Source organism: Bos indicus, chromosome 15 (assembly GCF_029378745.1).
Source record: "Bos indicus isolate NIAB-ARS_2022 breed Sahiwal x Tharparkar chromosome 15, NIAB-ARS_B.indTharparkar_mat_pri_1.0, whole genome shotgun sequence".
NCBI classification, from domain to species: Eukaryota; Metazoa; Chordata; class Mammalia; order Artiodactyla; family Bovidae; genus Bos; species Bos indicus.
In genome coordinates this window covers 18,726,650-18,749,398 of record NC_091774.1, presented here as the reverse complement: position 1 = coordinate 18,749,398, position 22,749 = coordinate 18,726,650, and the positions used below count along the sequence as shown (strand labels likewise).

Sequence of the window (22,749 nt, the reverse complement as noted above, 5' to 3'; positions counted from 1 at the left end):
GAAGTTCGGAATTATTAAATAAATGCGTCAATGTTAGGGCTTCCCAGGTGGCTCAGTGGTAAAGAATCCACCTGCCAATGCGGGAGACTTGGGTTTGATCCCTGAGGTGGGCGGGCGGAAGATCCTCTGAAGGAGGAAATGGCAACCCACTCCAGTATTCTTGCCTGAAAAATTCCATGGAGCCAGGCGGGCTACAGTCTATGGGGTCACAAAGAGTCAGACACGGGTGAGAAACTCAGCAGGGGCACACACACACACACCAGTGTTAGTAACTTACTTTGGCAAAACTACCAAAGTTATAGAAGATGTTACAATGGGGAAACTGAGGGAAGGAAAGGTATAGAGGAACTGTCTGTACTATCACTGCAACTATTCTATAAAGCTAAAATTATTCCGAGACAAAAAGTTGATTTAAAAAATATACTATAGGTAACATAGTAAGTAGATGATGATTTTTATCTTTCACCTTAAAAGATAACTCTTAGCAGTGTCAAATACTGAGGAATCTAATTTCATATGCAATAGAGTGCTTATCTCTTTCTGACTCTTCTGACTTAAAAAAGGTCTCAGTTGTACTCTCTGGATTTAGAACTATACGTCAAAAAATTGCTTAGAGTTCTTTTTAAGATTTTTAATCACAGTATTTATTCAATAAAACATTTCTATCATCAAAATTTATGACAGCTAGCTCCTAAGACTGAGATTATTTTCATAAAGATTCATTAGACTTACCTAACATTTGGAGATTGGTAGCATGAAAACATATTGTTTCATCCATGTGTTGAAGAAGCCGACCCGGTGTGCAAACAAGTATATTTATGTTATTGATCCTCTCAGCTTCATGCTTCAGATCCTGAAAATAGTTGTTTTCTTTGATTACAGACACATCACTGAGCAGCCTGTGTACCAAAACTATATAAGCCATCTACATGTGGCATTTCATCATAGCAATGTAGATACTCTAGAAATAAATGTAGTTTCTCCCTTATGTTTTTACAGCCTATCCAAATTTCTGGGCCAAATACAAGTCCTTAGTTAAGAACTAAAGAACTCAGAATTCCTCTAGATCCTTAATCATATGCAGGATTTTGAAGCCATGAGAAATACACGAATGCTCTAAGTCTTTATCTCCTCCTGTGTCTGCCAGAACCGACTTAAAAACTAGAATTAAACCCATTCTTTAAGTCAGAATCCAGGGACAATGAACAGGCTCTGTGATACCACTCGCTGCATTTCCTGGACTGCAGAAAAACAGTTGAGTTCTCCAATTTCTAGAAAATCCCTCCTCGAAAGAAGAGCCATAGAATGTTATTTGTTAAAGCTGGGTGACAGGTACATGAGTATGTGAGGACTTGTGATATTCATTCTTTTCTTGGGCATGTCTGCATATAAATTCAAGAATTCAAGTATTTATCCTCACAACCTAGAAGAGACTTGAACAGAAACAAGCAGTCCAGGTAAACTAAAAGAAAGAGAGGTGGCGCAGCAGGCTTTACCAGGACCTAAAATAAACACTCCTCAAAACTACCTTCTATTCACTTCCCTTTCTTCTGCTGCTGACCCAGCAATGTTCTGAATTATTCAACCTCTCAGATACTTTATTGAAAGGAACTAGTCCACATACTGAAACGGTACCTTTCCCAGTGAATATTAACAAATAGATTTTTCATGTTAGTTGGAATTAATTAATCTCAGAGAATCTGATCAGTCCAGATATCCTGACAAAACAAACTTTCTGGACCTGCAAAACTCAGACTCTAGATGACAGTGACCACACCAGGATGCTACCACCCACTGTCTAGGGGGCCAGCCTGTCTGTTTAGATAAAATCTCCACCGCTTCCTGGTCAACTGCCACAGTGCTCCAACATAAGGCACGGAAGGAAAGAAAGAAGGATAAGGATAAAAAGACAAACCTTTCCACCGATGATGAGGCCAGCTGAAAAGTCATGATTCTTCCCTACTTTTCGGAGAACCTCAAATGTCTGATAGGCCAGTTCTCTTGTAGGTGATATAATCAGAACCCCCAGCCCATCTGCTGAGGTCCACTGCAAGCGATACAAGGCTTCCAGCACCTCAAAAAAGAACAAATCCACATTCAGTAAGTCCTTCAGAGAGCCAGCTTTTTGACTGCCTTGCCACTCCAAATCAGAGGCACCTTCCAAGCAGAAAGTATACCATCATGAGTCTCAATCAGAAGAAACTGTTTGCTTTGTTTCTTCTTTTCCTTCTACCCATCAGAGCATCCTTCCCCAAGTCACAGAGGGAAGGAAAAGACGCCCTATGGCAGCTCAGCTGCTACCGGAGACACACCATGAGGAGACTGGCGATCAGTGGAAGGTCTGTACAGTCCACAGGCCATTAAAACATATTTCAGAAAAATATCTGTCATCATTTTCTGAACAGAAACCACATTAAAATAAACTGTATTAACTGCTATAGTTATACAGTGACTAGAATTTTCAAGATATTGCTATAAAAAATTAGGATTTGAGAGAAAAATGATTTTGTAACATTTGGAACCAAAAACCACATGTCATTTTTGAGTTGATTATTCAGCAGAAATTAAAAACTATGAGACCAACCACATAACAGATGTAAGTGAATTCCTCAGAGGCTCTATTGTTTTACTGCTATAAAAGACAATATCCTGGAAAAATCTCAATTTCCTTAGAGTGAGCATGTTTTGGCTTTATTCTAAACAAGTGGCAAGCATAAATGCGACTCACAGGTTTGCAAGAGAACAGAAACAGCCTTCCCTGCCACCCCACCAGGCTCACTGCAGAGCAGAACCACTCTGACCTGCCACCCTGGAACACCCCATAACCTTCAGGAATTCAGGCTTGTGAACACATATAACAATTTATTCCTTCAGTAAGTGATGGAGTGCCCACCATGTGCAAGGTGCTATATTAGGACAAGGGGCATACCACAGATAACAAGAGAGATGTGGCACCTGTCTGATAAAGCCAGCATTCTAGCCAGGGAAACCCAACCCCAAACAACTCTCCACATAATTATCTATTTCTATCTAGGCACAGAATGCTTTAAAATCATGTAACAAAAGACCTGACCCAACATGAAAAAAACACTTACTGGAACAAGAAAAGCCAAAGTCTTGCCAGATCCAGTCTTGGCGGCCCCGAGGACATCTTTACCTTGCAAAGCCAACCCAATGGTCTGCTTCTGTATCTCAGTTACCAAACGGTACTGGGCTTCCTGCAAACCTGCCAGTACAGACGGGAAGAAAATGACACTTTAGAGCATCCCTGATGCATGTGAGCATCCACAGTTCAGGGGTGCCGAACTGTGCACCCCTTGCTCCCAGAATTCATATGTTGAATCCCAACTGCCGGTATTTACACTGCAACCATATTTGGAGACAGGTGATTAAAGAGGTGATTAAGTTAAAATAAGTCCATTTGAGTGGGCCCTAATCCAAAGGAAGAAAGTGAAGTCGCTCAGTCGTGTCCAACTCTTTGGGACCCCATGGACTGTAGTCCACCAGGCTCCTCTGTCCATGGGATTCTGAGGCAAGAATACTGGAATGGGTTGCCATTTCCTTCTCCAGGGTATCTTCCCGACCCAGGGATCGAACCCGGGTCTCCTACATTGCAGGCAGATGCTTTACCCTCTGAGCTACCAGGGAAGCCAATCCAATCTGACTGATGTCCTTACAAAACGGGAAATTTTGGACACAAAAACAAATACTAGGGGTGTGAGTACACAGAGCGACAACTACTTTACAAAGCAGCAGGGGGCTGACCATCCGTAAACCAAGGAGAGAGGCCTGAACAGACGCCTCCATTATGGCCCTCGGAGGAAACCACCTCTGCCAGCACCTTGATCACAGACTTCCAGCCTCCAGAACTCTGAGAAAACAAATTTCTATTGTTTAAGCCACCCAGTCTGTTATTTTTGTTCTGGAGGCACTAGAAAATCAATACAAAAAAAAGGTGTCACAATTTTGTTTGTTCTCTTGCTTATTTTAATTAACATTTTAATTACTTGGAGGCCCTGGCACCTTGGATTTTTTACTACTGTCTCTTAACCAGTCCAGAAAGAATGAGAACGACAAATCAGTAAAACTTAATTAACACTGTTTCTTGTTACAGGCTTTCATGATATCAAAATTACTTGCCAAAGTAAGATTTTTTTTTCCAGGTTAAACTTTCTCTAAACTTTTTTCCATTTATAAAAAGGCATCAAGAAGTCCTAACAATATATCCCAAGAGCACTATGAACTTACCTTTCAGTGTTTTTTTGGACAAGGGGAAATCTGAAAATCTTGTAATTTCATTTACATTTATCTGAAAAGTAAAAAGGGACTACATTAGACAAGACAAAATAACATATTGCATCATTCATTTGTTTTGCAACAAAGCTAATTTTTGTCTAAACTGTGCTGCTTAGCTCATCATTTGTACTACAAGAGTAAATTCAAGCATCACTCTAGTTAAAAACCATCATTCCCTCTGGAAAAAATATGCCTTGAGGAAGCTCTCATCAAAAATATAACTTTGTAATCATTTCTACTTTAAAAAAAAGAAAACTTCACTCAACATACACACTACTACCACACACTGCTACCTTCAATATCCTCGAAAACCTCTAAAATGTTAACACAATAAATCATCATCACATCAGTTTAGGAAGAAAATTTACTGTCAGCCCATTCTTCGAAGAATATCAGTTTAGGAAGTAAGGGGCAAAATGACTATAAACCAAAGACCATGATGAGAACAGGTCTCTTTACACAATTTGGAGAATAAACAGAAATTAGGTGCAGAAATATATCTTGCTAGCACAAACCTCTCAAATCCAACCTGACAACTACTCATTTGGGGGTATACTGAGAAAGGAGTATTATTTAACAATAACCAGTGGAAGTGTCTCTGTAGTGATCCAAAGCCACAATAAGTAACAATTTGCCCTTTAACTTTACATTATCTAATGTTTATCACTGACATTGTTTTATTAACATAAACCCAATTTTCTGGATTTCACTTTACTGCAGATGCTGAAAGCAGGAACTTCTCAGATATGGGAATATGTTGCCAAATTACATGATCCACAAAAGGAGAAGGCTGCATTTCTAAGGTTCATTTATTTAAATTACACTCCAGGAAGTAAAGGGATAACACCTTGTATTTCATCTTAGTCTACATATCATCTTTCCCAAAATTCTTAATATAGTCCAGACAAGGTTATTCCCTGGCCTCAAATGATGTAAGACAAATATTAAAACATTGCCTTAATCCCCACAAATCATTTCGGATAACATTGGAGAGGAGGCAGAGGCAGAATCAGTGTACGAGCAGTAAAAGGAGAAAAGTTTATTCAAATAATAACCTGTCCTATCAAGGAACCTAAATTAGGAGGTAATTTCCCAAACTGGACATTAGCTAAAAATCTGTTTTCACAGCAAGTGGAATGGTTATAGGAGTTAGACGGGTAACACACTCTTTAATCCCCATCAAAGGTAGAGTCCACAGGCAAAGTGGGCTACTCTTTGTAACGCACAAAGTGATGCAGCGTGGTGCACATCTTTCTAAAGTTCATCAGCCTCCTACAGGGAAAATCTGGAAGAAAGAAGCTCTTCCAGCACTCTACCAACCATTACAACATAAAGCTGTATACAAACACACATACACACACAAAGCTGTACACTATACACTTAGAAAGAAGTCACCAAAGAAACAAACAGTTTTTACTTCACTGATGCTCTGGAACAAGGGTCAGCAAACCATGGCCCAGAGACCAAATCCAATTCCTTTCTTGTTTTGTAAATACAGTTACAGTGGAGCACAACTACAACCATTCATTTATATACTATGGCCCATAAAACTTAATATTCACTATTTGGCCCTTTACAGAAAAAGTCTGCCCCCCAACCCCCAGTTCTAAAAGTGAAAGTCTCTCAGTCATGTACAACTCTTTGTGACCCCATGGACTACACAGTCCATGGAATTCTCCAGGCCAGAATACTGGAGTGGGTAGTCCTTCCCTTCTCCAGGGGATCTTCCCAACCCAGGGATTGAACCCAGGTCTCCTGCATTGCAGGCGGATTCTTTACCAACTGTGCTATCGGGGAAGCTAACAGGGAAGCCCTGTTCTAGAAAACTGTCAATTACAGTTCAAAGAACACTTGGAGGCCACAGCAGAAGATGGCTATGGTTCCTACCAATAAAAAAGAAACATGTATAATATCACATATGAAACGAGTTGCCAGTCCAGGTTCGATGCACGATACTGGATGCTTGGGGCTGGTGCACTGGGATGACCCAGAGGGAGGGTATGGGGAGGGAGGAGGGAGGAGGGTTCAGGATGGGGAACACATGTATACCTGTGGCGGATCCATTTCGATATTTGGCAAAACTAATACAATGTTGTAAAGTTTAAAAATAAAATAAAATTAGATTGGGTTAAAAAAAAAAAAAAAACTCTCTTTCCCCTTACCTTCATCCTTTTCTTTTCTTAGGGGGGAAAAAAAAAAAAACACTCTTAGAAAAATCATCAGTCTGTTCGGTCGCTTAGTCATGTCCAGCTCTTTTCAACCCCATGGACTGCAGCACGCCAGGCCTCCTTGTCCATCACCAACTCCCAGAGTTTACTCAAACTCATGTCCACTGAGTCAGTGATACCATCCAACCATCTTATCCTCTGTCATCCCCTTCTCCTCCTGCCTTCAATCTTTCCCAGCATCAGGGTCTTTTCCAATGAGTCAGCTCTTCGCATCAGGTGGCCAAAGTATTGGAGTTTCAGCTTCAACATCAGTCCTTCCAATGAACATTCAGGACTGATCTCATTTAGGATGGACTGGTTGGATCTCCCTGCAGTCCAAGGGACTCTCAAGAGTCTTCTCCAACACCACAGTTCAAAAGCATTTGGCACTCAGCTTTCCTTATAGTCCAGTTCTTCAGGCACTCTATCAAATCTAATCCCTTGAATCTATTTCCCACTTCCACTGTATAATCCTAAGGGCTTGATTTAGGTCATACCTGAATGGTGTAGTGGTTTTCCCTACTTTCTTCAATTTAAGTCTGAATTTGGAAATAAGGAGTTCATGATCTGAGTCACAGTCAGCTCTTGGTCTTGTTTTTGCTGACTGTATAGAGCTTCTCCATTTTTGGCTGCAAAGAATATGATCAATCTAATTTCGGTATTGACCATCTGGTGATGTCCAGAAAAATCATACACCCTCTAAAATCTGTATCATCATTCTTTTGAAAACAAAGAACAGATGTTTCAGTGATGGTACTTACTAAGAACTTCTCAGCACTGGTAGAAAAGTTAGAGTGGGCAGAGAGAGGGAGAACAGGGTGGAGGTGGATATGACTTAACCCCTCTCCTTTACTTCTTCCAACTGTCTCATTTCTCAAAAAAGTGAATGATGCTTTTACACCCCAAAGCATGAGAGAAGAAAGTATAAAACTTCCTAGAATGCTCCACCTACTACAATTAAGAGAAAAAAAGCAATCTACCTCAAATCACACCTGACCAAACTTTAATTAAGAAAAAAAAAAAAATTACAAAGCAGAGTTCCTATACAGCATTCATTTCAGTTTAGTCGCTCAGTCACTTCCGACTCTGTGATCCCATGAATCGCAGCACGCCAGTCCTCCCTGTCCATCACCAACTCCCGGAGTTCACTCAGACTCATGTCCATCGAGTCCGTGACGCCATCCAGCCATCTCATCCTCTGTCGTCCCCTTCTCCTCCTGCCTCCAATCCCTCCCAGCATCAGAGTCTTTTCCAATGAGTCAACTCTTCACATGAGGTGGCCAAAATACTGGAGTTTCAGCTTTAGCATCATTACTTCCAAAGAAAGCCCAGGGCTGATCTCCTTCAGAATGGACTGGTTGGATCTCCTTGCAGTCCATGGGACTCTCAAGAGTCTTCTCCAACACCACAGTTCAAAAGCATCAATTCTTCAGCACTCGGCCTTCTTCACAGTCCAACTCTCACATCCATACATGACCACAGGAAAAACCATAGCCTTGACTAGACGGACCTTTGTTGGCAAAGTAATGTCTCTGCTTTTGAATATGCTATCTAGGTTGGACATAACTTTCCTTCCAAGGAGTAAGCGTCTTTTAATTTCATGGCTGCAGTCACCAACTGCAGTGATTTTGGAGCCCAGAAAAATAAAGTCTGACACTGTTTCCCCATCTATTTCCCATGAAGTGATGGGACCAGATGCCATGATCTTCATTTTCTGAATGTTGAGCTTTAAGCCAACTTTTTCACTCTCCACTTTCACTTTCATCAAGAGGCTTTTTAGTTCCTCTTCACTTTCTGCCGTAAGGGTGGTGTCATCTGCATATCTGAGGTTATTGATATTTCTCCCAGCAATCTTGATTCCAGCTTGCATTTCTTCCAGTCCAGCGTTTCTCATGATGTACTCTGCATAGAAGTTAAATAAGCAGGGTGACAATATACAGCCTTGACGTACTCCTTTTCCTATCTGGAACCAGTCTGTTGTTCCATGTCCAGTTCTAACTGTTGTTTCCTGACCTGCATACAGGTTTCTCAAGAGGCAGGTCAGGTGGTTTGGTATTCCCATTTCTTTCAGAATTTTCCACAGTTTATTGTGATACACACAGTCAAAGACTTTGGCATAGTCAATAAAGCAGAAATAGATGTTTTTCTGGAACTCTCTTGCTTTTTCCATGATCCAGCGGATGTTGGCAATTTGATCTCTGGTTCCTCTGCCTTTTCTAAAACCAGCTTGAACATCTGGAAGTTCACGGTTCACATATTGCTGAAGCCTGGCTTGGAGAATTTTGAGCATTACTTTGCTAGCATGTGAAATGAGTAAAATTGTGGGATAGTTTGAACACTGCCTTTGTTTGGGATTGGAATGAACACTGACCTTTTCCAGTCCTGTGGCCACTGTTGAGTTTTCCAAATTTCCTGGCATATTGAGTGCAGCACTTTCACAGCATCATCTTCCAAGATTTGAAATAGCTCAACTGGAATTCCATCACCTCCACTAGCTTTGTTCGTAGTGATGCTTTCTAAGGCCCACTTGACTTCACATTCCAGGATGTCTGGCTCTAGGTCAGTGATCACACCATCGTGATTATCTGGGACATGAAGATCTTTTTTGTACAGTTCTTCTGTGTATTTTTGCCATCTCTTCTTGATATCTTCTGCTTCTGTTAAGTCCATACCATTTCTGTCCTTTATCGAGCCCATCTTTGCATGAAATGTTCCCTTGGTATCTCTAATTTTCTTGAAGAGATCTCTAGTCTTTCCCATTCTGTTGTTTTCCTCTATTTCTTTGCATTGATCGCTGAGGAAGGCTTTCTTATTTCTTCTTGCTATTCTTTGGAACTCTGCATTCAGATGTTTATATCTTTCCTTTTTTCCTTTGCTTTTCGCTTCTCTTCTTTTCACAGCTATTTGTAAGGCCTCCCCAGACAGCCATTTTGCTTTTTTGTATTTCTTTTCCATGGGGATGGTGTTGATCCCTGTCTCCTGTACAATGTCACCAATTACAATAAAAATCTAAAGGAATCCCAGGTGCAGAGAGCTTGAGTCATTCAGCAAGTGAAAACAGTTGCTGAACTAAAACAAACAGTTCAACATTTCTCAATAAGCGTCAACCCTCAGTTCTGTATCAGCTCCTTGAGAACACAGACCCTACATGGTGGCCTTAGAAATAAGTCCCCAGAGTTCCCACTGTGGAAGCAGAGCTGACTCATAAATACCAGCTGTCACCCCTCTAGAGCCACCACTGAAAGTCATGCCTGCCTGGCCTGTGCCCAGTTAACAACCAAGCACCACAGAGGTACCCATTCCTGCAGGACAGGGGGTCCCTCTGAAGGGCAACTTTGGTTCGAGGACATCCTGTCAGGAGAAGCTTTCTAAAAACAGCACTGTAGCCTGAGTGCTTCCTACCCACCCTTCTCTCCTCTCTCCTTTCCCTCCCTATTCCTATTCCTTCTCCTTTACCTTTACACTTTCCCCCAATAAATTCCAACTCACTTAATCCCATCTTGGTCTCTCATAGGATCCAAGATCTAGATTATACGAACAGCCTAGCCTCTAGATCCTTTAAAATTTAGATATGGTCCCTAATTGCCTCCCAGAAACTCATCACTGCTTCCAGATAGTTTCAAATATAGCTTCCGTATATTATTCCTACTGTTGGTGTAATAAATTACCAAAAACAATGACCTAAACCAACATTTGTTAATTTACAATTCTGTAAGTCAGAAGGCCAAAACTAGTCTCACTCAGCTAAAATCAATGTGTTGGCAGGGCTGCATTCTTTTGGGCAGCTTTAGGAAAGAATCCATTTCCTTGCTTTTTCCAGCTCCTAGAGGCTACCCACCGGAGAAGGCAATGGCACCCCACTCCAGTACTCTTGCCTGGAAAATCCCATGGACAGAGGGCCTGGTGGGCTGCAATCCACTGGGTCGCTAAGAGTCAGACACGACTGACGGACTTCACTTTCACTTTTCACTTTCATGCATTGGAGAAGGAAATGGCAACCCACTCCAGTGTTCTTGCCTGGAGAATCCCAGGGACGGGGGAGCCTGGTGGGCTGCCATCTATGGAGTCGCACAGAGTCGGACACGACTGAAGTGACTTAGCAGCAGCAGAGGCTACCCACATTTGTTGGCTTATGGTCCCCTTTATAGTTTTGAAAACCCAGCCAGCATGGCAGTCAAGTCTCTAACTTCACAGCTCCCAGACACTGACTCTTCTGCCTCCCTTTTGCAAGTTTAAGGACCCCTCGATGGTTACACTGGGTCCACTTGAATAATCCAGATCAGTCAACACATTTTAAAGTCAGCAATCCTTGCCTTATAACTTAATCACAGGTCTGGGGATTAGGATGCTGACATCTCTAGAAGGTCATTATTCTACCTACTACAACCTTCGAAGCCATTCAGTCTACTTGCAACTCCCTTCAACCTCATCTGAGGCCAATTCTGAAACATATATCATATTCCAAGGAGTAGGTCCCCCTCAAAGAACACTACACACTTTAACTTTTTTTTTTTATTTCTTCATGTTGCTCCCTCCACCTACAATGTCCGTGGCCAATCTTTTCTACCTGGAGAACACATCATTCAAGAACCAGGTCCACTCATGGCCACCACAAACTGCTATACAGTCCGTGCCCTACACAAAGGCATCTGGTAAGGCTGAGGTGTGGACGCTGAAACTCAGCCCACTTTCAGCTCCACAGGCCAGGCCTGAGGCTGCGACCACCAAGAGGAAGGGTAGCATGCCCAGAGGAAACACCTTTCTCTCAATCATAGGGCCAAAATGGGCTCTGCACAGAAAAACTGAACCTTTCCCCTAATTATACTGTCCCCTTACTCCACAGCACTGCACATATTTACTACCATTACATTTGTCGAAATGTATCAACCCCACCCCACCTCCCAAGGGATACAGACGGGTATTTTTTTTCCCCCACCTACTTTTACCTATGCTTCAACAACTTCCTGTCAAATTGTTTCAAATGTCTCTGAATCAAATTGTTCAGTATTTCACCAGTGAGGCTACTAAACACCACCTGTGTACTGTCCAATGTAATAAAACTGTAATGCACAAATTCTACCATCTGAGAAGCCATATGCTGAGGGTCTGCCCGTTTTTACCTACAATCTGCTCTAATTGTATCCCAGGACTGCTAACCCAGGCAACTGATTTCATACTGCATTTATTTCTTAAGAAAATATTTCTAAAATTAAAAAAAATAAAAACAATACTTGGTGAGAAAAACTGCTCCTTCAACTTAGTGAAAAGACTGGGATTTAAACATTTGTGTGCAAAGGAGTAAAACATGGTGATTTGAAGCCCTGGCATCAGACCTATATCTCCTGGATTAGAACTTTTTCACTTACGGTTTAATGTTGTGCCAATTATTTAGCCTTGCTGTGTCTTAAAGTTTCATAACATATAATGGAAACAATCTCATAGGGTTGTTTGCTGTGAGGATATGGCAAGTCAACATGTATAAAAGATTGATAAATGTTAGTAAATATTATTAAAACAAGAGATCAAAACGAGTGGATCCATGTTACCAAGCAGAATAAAATCACCTGGAAAAGACCAGCGGGCACCAAACATCTAAACACTAAGGGCCTTCTTAAGGCCAAGCACTGCGGGACCCATCTTTGGGGAGAGCAAAGGAGTGTATCAATGGCCCAGTGGAAGAGGTGACAAAGAAGTTAAAGGCAGTCATCACAGCCTGCTGATGATATGATAAAGGCATACACGAAAAGCTACAGACACACGGCAGCCCTAACCCTACCTGCAGAGGTAGGAGGAAAAGTTGGTGGTAAATCTTGGAGGACAACTAGGTGTCCTCAGGGTGGGAGAAATGGGACTCCTCACTGCAAGCAGTGGAAACATCAAGGAGTTTGGCCAACTCACAATACAGCAGGTTGCTCTTTCACGTGTGCCTGCCACATACCACTTGGCTTTATATACGTTACCTCATTTGAGCCCTACAACATTCTCAGTGGTTAGTAATCTCTGTTGAATAAAGAAACTGAGACAGAGGGACATTAAGAAATTTGGCTAGTAAACACTTAAATGAGTGAGATTTAAACCAGGTCTGCCTGATCATAAGGAACTTACCCTTTCACTGGACTAGAATATGCTGACATGTTGAAGTGTTTGAAAATAATTGTGAGCCAAGAAGGGCTTTAATCAGGAGTAATAATGGACTGGGATTTCATCTCGGAAAGAATCATTCTAGCAGCAATATAGAGACTAGATTAGAAAGCAGTAAGACCTAAGGGACAAACCCCACTACCTGCTTCAGTAACTGAAGGTTTGCTATGCCCGTTTAAGTATTTGTAAGGCAAGCTTTTGTGTTACAATGGCAGAGTTGACTAGTTTCACCCTTACAACCTGCAAAACTAAAACCACTGACTATTCTGTCCTGTCTGCTGACCCATGTTACAAGCAATAGCTCCTGTGGTAACCCAGGCAAGGGACGATGCAGCCTGAACTAAGGCAAGCAGCGGGGATGGAGAAGTATCTGAGAAACTGAAGAAGCAGGGCTGATCACCAGTGTGACTAACAGAATGTGAGTGGTAAAACGGAAGCCTCCAGGATTAATCCTAGGTTTCCAACTCAGCAGTCTGCTTAGACTGGGGCCAGGACGTGGCAGCTTCCCAGGTGGCAGTAGTGGTAAAGAACCCACCTGCCAATACAGGAGACATGAGACTCAGGTTAGATCCCTGGGTCAGGAAGATTCCCTGGAGGAGGGCATGGCAACCAATTCCAGTACTCCCGCCTGGAGAATCCGATGGACTGGGGAGTATGGCTACAGTCCATGGGGCTGCAAAGACTCAGACATGACTGAAACAACTTAGCACACTGAATGTGGCAGCCTAAGTAACGGTCCCCAAATATGTATCTTACCTGGCAAAAGTGACTTTGCACAGTGATTAAGATCTTGTCATGGGAGATTATCCTCGATTATCTGAGTAGACCCTAAATGTGATCAAAGCACCCTTACAAAAAAAGGACATAGGTACATGTGACACAGAACAGAAGGCAGTGGGTCTGTGGAGGCAGAAATTGGACTTATGCAGCCACAGGCCAAGGGAAACAGCCACCAGAAGCTATGAAAGGTAAGAAACAGAAGTTCCCCTACAGCCTCTAGAGGGAGTGTGTCCCCACTGACACCTCAATTTCAACCCAGTTAAACTATTTCAGACTTCTAGCTTCCAGAACTGTGACAGAATAAATTTCTGCTGTTTTAAGTCACCATGTTTGTGGTTGATTTGCCATGGTGGTAATATGAAAATAATATACAAGACTGTGAATTTAGTTTAAAAAGAAGGTAACTCAGTTTTAGACTGGTGGCATATAAGGTATTTTATGACACAGTTAAAGACATCCAGTAGCATCAGGGGGGGAAAAATGATATGAAGTCAAAATAGCTCTGGGTAGAATACAAGGAAGTCACAGAAATAAGCCTTGGGATTACATAAGAGGACAGAACAGAGTGAGAAGAATTAAGGGCTGAGGCTCTCCTCCAGAAGCAATTTCAGTCAGATGAAGAAGGACCCAAAATGCAATCTAAGAGTAATTTACTTACAATGGCTTCTTGAGGTGCTGTGTATACAGTGGTAGTAATAAAAATATAACAGGTAATATGTGGAAAATTTATGTGTCAGACATTGTGCAGCACACTTCACATGCATACTTACTAACCACTCATAACTTTCAAACTTGGGAAAGCAGTACAGTAAGGCTATATATTGTCACCCTGCGTATTTAACTTATATGCAGAGTACATCACGCAAAATGCCAGGCTAGATGAACCCCAGGCTGGAATCAAGATTGCCAGGAGAAATATCAACAACCTCAGATACGTAGATAATACCACTCTAATGGCAGAAAATGAAGAGGAACTAAAAAGTCTCCTGATGAGGGTGAAAAAGGAGAGTGGAAAAGGCGACTTAAAACTCAACATTCAAAAAACTAAGATCATGGCATCCAGCACCATCACTTCATGGCAAACATGAAGGAGGAGAAAAAGTGCAAACAGTGACAGATTTTATTTTCTTGGGCTCCAAAATCACTGTGGACAGTGACTGTAATCATGAATTTAAAAGACACTTGCTCCTTGGAAGGAAAGCTATGACCAACCTAGACAGCATATTAAAAAGCAGAGACATCATTTTACCAACAAAGGTCCATCTAGTCAAAGCTATAGTTTTTCCAGTATCATGTACGGATGTGAAAGTTGGACCATAAAGAAGGCTGAGCACCAAAGAATTCATGCTTTTGAACTGTGGTGCTGGAGAAGACTCTTGAGAGTCCCTAGGGCTGCAAGGAGATCAAACCAGTCAGCCCTATCAGCAGTCAACCCTGAATATTCACTGGAAGGACTGATGCTAAAGCTCTGATACTTTGGCCACCTGATGTGAAGAGCCAACTCACTGGAAAAGACCTTGATGTTGGGAAAATTGAAGGCAGAAGAGAAAGGAGAGGCAGAGGATGGTTAGATAGCATTACCAACGCAACGGACATGAATTTGAGGAAACTCCAGATGATAGTGAGCTTCCAAGGTGGTTCATATGGTAAAGAATCCGCCTGCAACGTGGGAGACCTGGGTTTGACCTGGGAAGATCCCCTGGAGGAGGGCATGGCAACCCACTCCAGTATTCTTGCCTAGAGAATCCCATGGACAAAGGAGCCTGGTGGGCTACAGTCCATGGGCTCACAAAGAGTCAGACATGACTTAGAGACTGAATAACAAGAATACCCATAACTAATGAAGGTAGATACTATTATTCCTTTTAAAGACAAGAAAAGAGAAGCAGAGTAACATGCCCAAAGTCACTCATCAGGTGAACAAAGGTGAGGTGCATGTACATGTTCAGTCATGTCTGACTCTTTGCAACCCCACAGGTGAGCAAAAGCCAGAACCAAATCATCGTAACTTAAAACCCCCAATCACACACCCACAAATATACATATATATATATATATATATATATATATATATTTGACTTTAGTTCTCACATCTAGTAAGTGGTGTGGAATTGGAACCAGACTCATATTTCTGATTCCAAAGCCTTTGCTTTTAACCATTATGCTAGAATTGCATCTCTGAATATCACCCATCCTTCCTATACTTATTTCATTTTCTCAACTGAAGGACAACAACTTGTTTCATAAATAAGTACATATATATACACACACACACATAGGTGTGTGTGTGTATACATAAGCCCAAAACAAACTCTAAGCTTTATCTAAACTTTAGTTCAGTTCAGTCGTGTCCAACTCTTTGCAACCCCATGAATCACAGCATGCCAGGCCTCCCTGTCCATCACCAATTCCCGGAGTTTACCCAAACTCATGTCCATCGAGTCCTTACTTTTGATCTAAGGGTTATTTAAAGAAAAGCTATACCAGCATGATACATGATGACTTTCCATATATGTCCTACATGTTAAATCCCTAATTACACTGCACTAAAAAGAAGCAATCACTGAAAGGCTGAGTGAGGTGGGTGAAGGCCAACAAACACAGAATTTACAGGGAAGGAAAAGAAAGGGTAGTTGCAGTCCCAAGGAGGCTGAGCAGGTAAGAGAAGTCAAGAAGTCAAAATGATAACTACAGGGATGTTCATCTGGGAACATCAGCTACATTGTAGGATGGTAAAGTATCAGAAACGGACTGGGAATCCAGCTTTTCTATGGCAATTCTCGGATGGGGACATGAAACAAGTTGTTGTCCTTCAGTTGAGAAAATGAAATAAGTATACGAAGGATGGGTGATGTTCAGAGACGCAATTCTAGCATAATGGTTAAAAGCGAAGGCTTTGGAATCAGAGATATGAGTCTGGTTCCAATTCCACACCACTTACTACATGTGAGAGCTAAAGACAAGTTTCTTATTCTCCTGGATCCTCAAGATTCTCATCTGTAAAAGGGAAATAAGACCCAATACCTCAGATCAAGTCAAATAATTAATGTAAACCACATGGTGAGTGGCTTATAATGTGTCATTATTTACCATAAGATTGTATTATTTTTATGAACATTACAAAATCACTGCAGATGGGGACTGAAGCCATGAAATTAAAAGACGCTTGCTCCTTGGAAGGAAAGTTATGACCACTCTCAGTTCAGTTCAGTCGCTCAGTCGTGTCTGACTCTTTGCGACTCCATGAATCGCAGCAAGCCAGGCCTCCCTGTCCATCACCATCTCCTGGAGTTCACTCAGACTCATGTCCATCGAGTCAGTGATGCCATCCAGCCATCTCATCCTCTGTCGTCCCCTTTTCCTCCTGCCCCCAATCCCTCCCAGCATCAGAGTCTTTTCCAATGAGTCAACTCTTCTCATGAGGTGGCCCAAGTACTGGAGTTTCAGCTTTAGCATCATTACTTCCAAAGAACACCCAGGGCTGATCTCCTTCAGAATGGACTGGTTGGATCTCCTTGCAGTCCAAGGGACTCTCAAGAGTCTTCTCCAACACCACAGTTCAAAAGCATCAATTCTTCAGCACTCAGCCTTCTTCACAGTCCAACTCTCACATCCATACATGACCACAGGAAAAACCATAGCCTTGACTAGACGGACCTTTGTTGGCAAAGTAATGTCTCTGCTTTTCAATATGCTATCTAGGTTGGTCATAATTTTCCTTCCAAGGAGTAAGCGTCTTTTAATTTCATGGCTGCAGTCACCAACTGCAGTGATTTTGGAGCCCAGAAAAATAAAGTCTGACACTGTTTCCACTATTTCCCCATCTATTTCCCATGAAGTGATGGGACTGGATGCCATGATCTTCGTTTTCTGAATGTTGAGCTTTAAGCCAACTTTTTCACTAAACAGCGTATTAAAAAGCAGAGACATTACTTTACCAACCAAGGTCCGTCTAGTCAAAGCTATGGTTTTTCCAGTGGTCATGTATGGATGTGAGAGTTGGACTATGAAGAAAGTTGAGCGCTGAAGAACTGATGCTTTTGAACTGTGGTGTTGGAGAAGACTCTTGAGAGTCCCTTGGACTGCAAGGAGAGCCAACCAGTCCATCCTAAAGGAAATCAGTCCTGAATATTCATTGGAAGGACTGATGCTGAAGCTGAATCTCCAATACTTTGGCCACCTGATGCGAAGAACTGACTCATCTGAAAAGACCCTGATGCTGGGAAAGATTGAAGGCAGGAGGAGAAGGGGATGACAGAGGATAAGATGGTTGGATGGCACCACTGACTCAATGACCATGAGTTTGAATAAACTCCGGGAGTTGGTGATGGGCAGGGAGGCCTGGCGCGCTGCAGTAGTCCATGGGTCACAAAGAGTTGGACACGACTGAGCGACTGAACTGAACTGATAACTATTATAGCAATTAATCTCCCTATGCTTAAGCACTACTACGTTTTCCCCATTTTAGCAAAACCGCTGTAGTGAGCCAGAGGGCGGCCTGGTCGGTCAGGAGGCCTGGGCTGGCACCCAGCAGACCACCTGTGGCCTCAACGGGGCACCTCTCATCCCACCCCTTTCTCCTGCTCCCCAGGCAAGGTCCCAGTGACCGGTCAGCCCGCTCGCCCATGCGGCCCAGTGCGGCAGGGACATGCGGCCCCGCGCCCCCTCCCCGGCGCCGGCCTCACCTTCTCGTAATTCTGCATGAGGCGGCTGATAACCTCGCGCTCGACCTGCCACTCGGGTTTCTTCAGCTGCTTCCTCAACTGCTTCTTTTGACTCTGCTTGTGGCTGTGTTTCTTCTTCCAACGATTAAAGCTCCGCACCGGGTCGGGCCGGGCTCCCGTAGCCCGAGAGTCCGCGGTTTTTCCCATCACGGCGGCGGCGGCGAGAGCCCACACCTCGGTGAGACTTGAGTCCGCTCTGGCCAGGAGCGGAGATAACGCACTGAGAGGACGCGGAACCGGCGTGGGGCGAGAGCACGACTGCGCAGGCGCGAAACCAGAAGCCCGCCCCCGGGCTTTTAAAACCGGGGCACGCGCGGTCCACGGCCAAGGAAAACTGGATGGTGATTGGCGACTTGGAATTCGCGGGGCGGAGCGAATTAGTCTCGGGTGGACGTAGAGGCGGGGCAATCTGAAGAAGAGGGCGGGGCTGAGTGGCTCCTAAAGCACGAGGTGCACGAGCCCTGCTTGCTGTTTCTATGGTGACGTCATACAACTTAACTCTTATAAGGCTGTTACTTTGCCCTGCCTTTTCCTTGGCAAACCGCAGGCTAACACACACCCCCCAAACCCCAGTATACACGCACACAAAATCTGTGGATTAGAATTGTGATCCTCATTTTGCACGTTTCAGCCCAGGGAGCGGAATGATTTGCTGTTGTGTTAATTATTTGTTGTTGTTGTTTTTTAATATTTTACCCTCTAAGTATAGAGTCTATGGGGCTTCCAGGTGGCTCAGTGCTAAAGAATACACTTAGAAGACGCAAGTTCATTCCCTGGGTCGGAAAGATCCCCTGGAGCAGAAAACGGCAACCCACTCCAGTATTCTTGCCTGAAAAATCCCATAGGCAGAGGAGCTTGGCGGGCTACAGTCCATGGGGTCGCAGAGTCCGACACGATTGAACGAGTGAGCACGTACATAGTCTTTATTCCATAGCACTAACAGTTGCATGTATGCTTTTGAAATCCAACTTCAATTTTGAATGGTTAACATTTTGCTGACATACATTTTCATTGTCTTTATCATTTCTTGAAACATGATAAATACCAATCTTTGCACCCATTTGCATTTTTTTCATTCATTGATAGTTTTTAATAAGAACAAATTCCTTCAAGGTACAATAAACAGAACTAGTAAGTTTTCACTGTTTTAGAAAGTTTCTATTTTTAAAAAAGTTTCCAAAACTTCCACCTGTGCTGCTTTTTATTTTTTAATATGTATTTATTTAACTGTGTTGGGTCTTCATTGCAAGAAATAACGTAAAAGCTTTGTATTTTATCTCAAATGTGTAAAAGTTTGAAAGAATATATACCCCAAAAAACTGCTAAATTTCAACATTGACTATTTTTGCCTAATGACATTTTATGAGAACAAGGAAACATGCACTGTTACATAATCATCTAATTGCTAAATTATTGTGATAAAATATGTACTTTGGGGATCTTGTTTTGACTGCAGAATCAGAGGATTCCCCCCACTTTGTTTAAAAAACAAATCTGAGTTTTAACAAATAACAAATGTTGGTAAGAATGTAGGAAAAAGGGAACCCTCATACAGTGTTGATGGGAATGTAAATTGGTGCAGCTGGGAAACATTACGGAGGTTTCTCTAAAAACTAAAAATGGAACTATCATAGCACCCAGCAATTCCACTTCTGGGTATGTATCTGGAAAAAAGAAAAACATTAGTTCAAAAAGATACATGCACCCCAATGTTCATAGCAGCATCATTCACAATTGTCAAGATACGGCAGCAACCTAAATATCCATCAAGAGATGAATGAATAACAAATGGTAGTGTACATACATACATATACATATGTATATATATATATATATACACACAAACACATATGTGTATATGATGGAATATACACATACAATGTATATCCCATCCATATACAATGGAATATTACTCAGCCATAAAGAAAGAATGAAATTTTGCCATTTGCAGCAACGTGGATGGACTAGGAGCACATTAAGCTAAGTGAAATAAGTCAGAGAAAGACAAATACTGTATGATATAACTTATATGTGGAATCTAAAAAGCACAACAAACTAGTGGATAAAATAAAAAAGAAGCAGGCTCACAGATATAGAGAACAAACTAGTGGTCACCAGTGGGGGAGAAGGAAGTGAAGAGTGGCAACATAGGGGTAGGTGATTAAGAGGCACCAACTATTTAGGTTTAAAATAAGCCACAAGTACAACACAGGAAATATAGCCAATATTCTATAATAACTATAAATGGAGTATAACCTTTAAAATTGTGACTCGTTATATTGTACACCTTTATATAATATTGTACATCAGTGATACTTCAATTTTAAAAACTTGATAGTTTTACTAAAATACGTTTCAGAGTTAACTGCTACCAATCAATTTTTTTCCAGGCACAGAATCTCTTTAACAGTAGTTTTTTATTTAAGTTTTTCTTCTGTCTATAATGTAATTGCTTCTTTACATTGTTACTGAAATTAAATATTATTTAATTTCAAGAGAGTCCCACAACAGCTGAATAACTTGGCCTAGGAAGCTAAAACATGATTCCATCTAAGTCCTCTTATCATGTAAAAATAGCAATTTATGGTAAATTAATTCAATTATATGTTAGCTTTTTACTGAAAAGGAAATTAACAAAGCATATGTTTGTTCAGAAAAAGAAATCCCTCTGTTTCTTTGTATCTTATCAACATCATCAGTTTGAAGTCATTCTTAGGGCACAATATTTCTTTGGAATTTCAGAAATTGCATCTTAAGTTGGTTCCATCTTCTTTAATTCATATCTTCTAAAACTTGGCAGAGCCAACCTGCAATCACCTTAATCCCAGAGAGCCAGAGGTTATGAAACCTCTCTGACATTTTCAACAACAAAAATATATCTGTCTAATTGGCTAGAACACATACACTATTTAACAGAAGACCAAGAAGTTCTGGCCCACCACAGCCGCTCTGTTGCAAGCCACAGTCAGGAGTCATGAATCAATTAGCTTGTCTATGCACACATTTGTCCGTAAGGAGAGAAATACCTGTACTCTGAAAACTATCAGATGCTGGTGAAAGAAATTAAAGAAGACATAAACAGATGGAAAGATATACCATGTTCGTGGATTGGAAGAATCAGTATTATCCTTAATACTGATTATTAAGTTATTTCTCAATCAAAATAACTATACTACCCAAGGCAATCTACAGATTCAGTGCAATCCCTATCGAATTACCAGTGGCATTTTTCACAAAAATAGAACCAAAAAAATCTCAAAATTTGTATAGAGACACAAAAGACTCCAAATATCCAAAACAATCTTGAAAAAGAAAAACAGAGCTGGAGGAATCAGGCTTCCTGATCTACAGACTATACTGCAAAGCTCGAGTGATCAAAACAATTTGCTACTGGCACAAAAATAGAAATATAGATCAATGGAGCAGGATAGAAAACCCAGAAATAAGCCCATGCATCTGTGGTCAATTAATCTACGAGGAAGGAGGCAAGACTACACAATGCAGGAAAGACAGTCTCTTCAACAAATGGTGATGGGAAAACTAGACAGTTATATGTATAAAAAATGAAATTAAATCATTCTGTATCAATACACAAAAATAAGCTCAAAATGAATTAAAGATCTAAATATGAGACCAGACACTATAAAACTCCTAGAGGAAAACATAGAACACTCTGACATAAATAACAGCAACATCTTTTTCAACCCATCTCCCAGAATAATGGAAATAAAAGCAAAAATGATCAAATAGGACCTACTTAAACTCAAAAGCTTTTGCACAATAAAGGAAACAATAAACAAAAAGAAAAGGAACCCACAGGTTGGGAGAAAATATTTGCAAATGATGTGTCTGATAAAGGATTAGTCTCCAAAATTTACAGATTATGATACTTAATAGCATCAAAATAAACAACCCACTCAAAAAATGGACAAAAGACTTGAATAGACATTTCTCCAAAGGGGAGATACAGATGGACAATAGGCACATGAAAAGATGTTCAACATCGCTAGTTATTAGAGAAATGCAAATCAAAACTACAATGAGATATCACCTCACACAAGTCAGAATGGCTATCATCAAAAAATCCACAAACAACAAATGCTGGAGAGGGTGTGAAGAGGAGGGAACCCTCCTCCACTGTTGGTGGGAATGTAAACTGGTACGGCCACTATGTAAAACAGTATGGAGGGTCTAAATAGACTAAAGTAAATATTGAGCTACCATATGACCCTGCAATCCCACTCCTGGGCATATATCCAGAGAAAAACATGGCCCAAAATGATACATTCACCTCACTGTTCATTGCACCACTGTTTACAGTAGCCAAGACATGGAAACAACTTAAATGTCCATTGACAGAGGAATGGATAAGGAAGATGTGATACATCTACACAATGGACTATTACTCAGCCATAAAAAGAATGAAATTAGGCCATTTACAGCAACATGGATGGACCTAGAGAGTGTCATACTAAGTGAAGTAAGTTAGAGAAGGAGAAATATAATATGACATCCCTTTTGTGTGGACTCTAAAAAGAAATGATACAGATGAACTTACTTATGAAACAGAAAGAGACTCACAGACTTAGAAAACAAATTCA

The 22,749-nt window shown here is 41.4% G+C and overlaps 1 protein-coding gene across 1 annotated transcript in view; it reads right to left on the bottom strand.

The window, feature by feature from the left end:
- Nucleotides 1–18,408, bottom strand: part of DDX10 (DEAD-box helicase 10) — a 302,422-nt gene extending 284,014 nt beyond the window's left edge. Inside the window, exons 1-5 of the mRNA XM_070803372.1 lie at nucleotides 18,110–18,408; nucleotides 4,249–4,309; nucleotides 3,096–3,226; nucleotides 1,916–2,074; nucleotides 733–853 (exon numbers count right to left, since the gene is read on the bottom strand). Coding sequence (XP_070659473.1) covers nucleotides 733–853; nucleotides 1,916–2,074; nucleotides 3,096–3,226; nucleotides 4,249–4,309; nucleotides 18,110–18,295 — 658 coding nt within the window. The 5' untranslated portion in view covers nucleotides 18,296–18,408. The remainder of the gene's footprint in view (nucleotides 1–732; nucleotides 854–1,915; nucleotides 2,075–3,095; nucleotides 3,227–4,248; nucleotides 4,310–18,109) is intronic.
- Nucleotides 18,409–22,749: the final 4,341 nt, after the last annotated feature.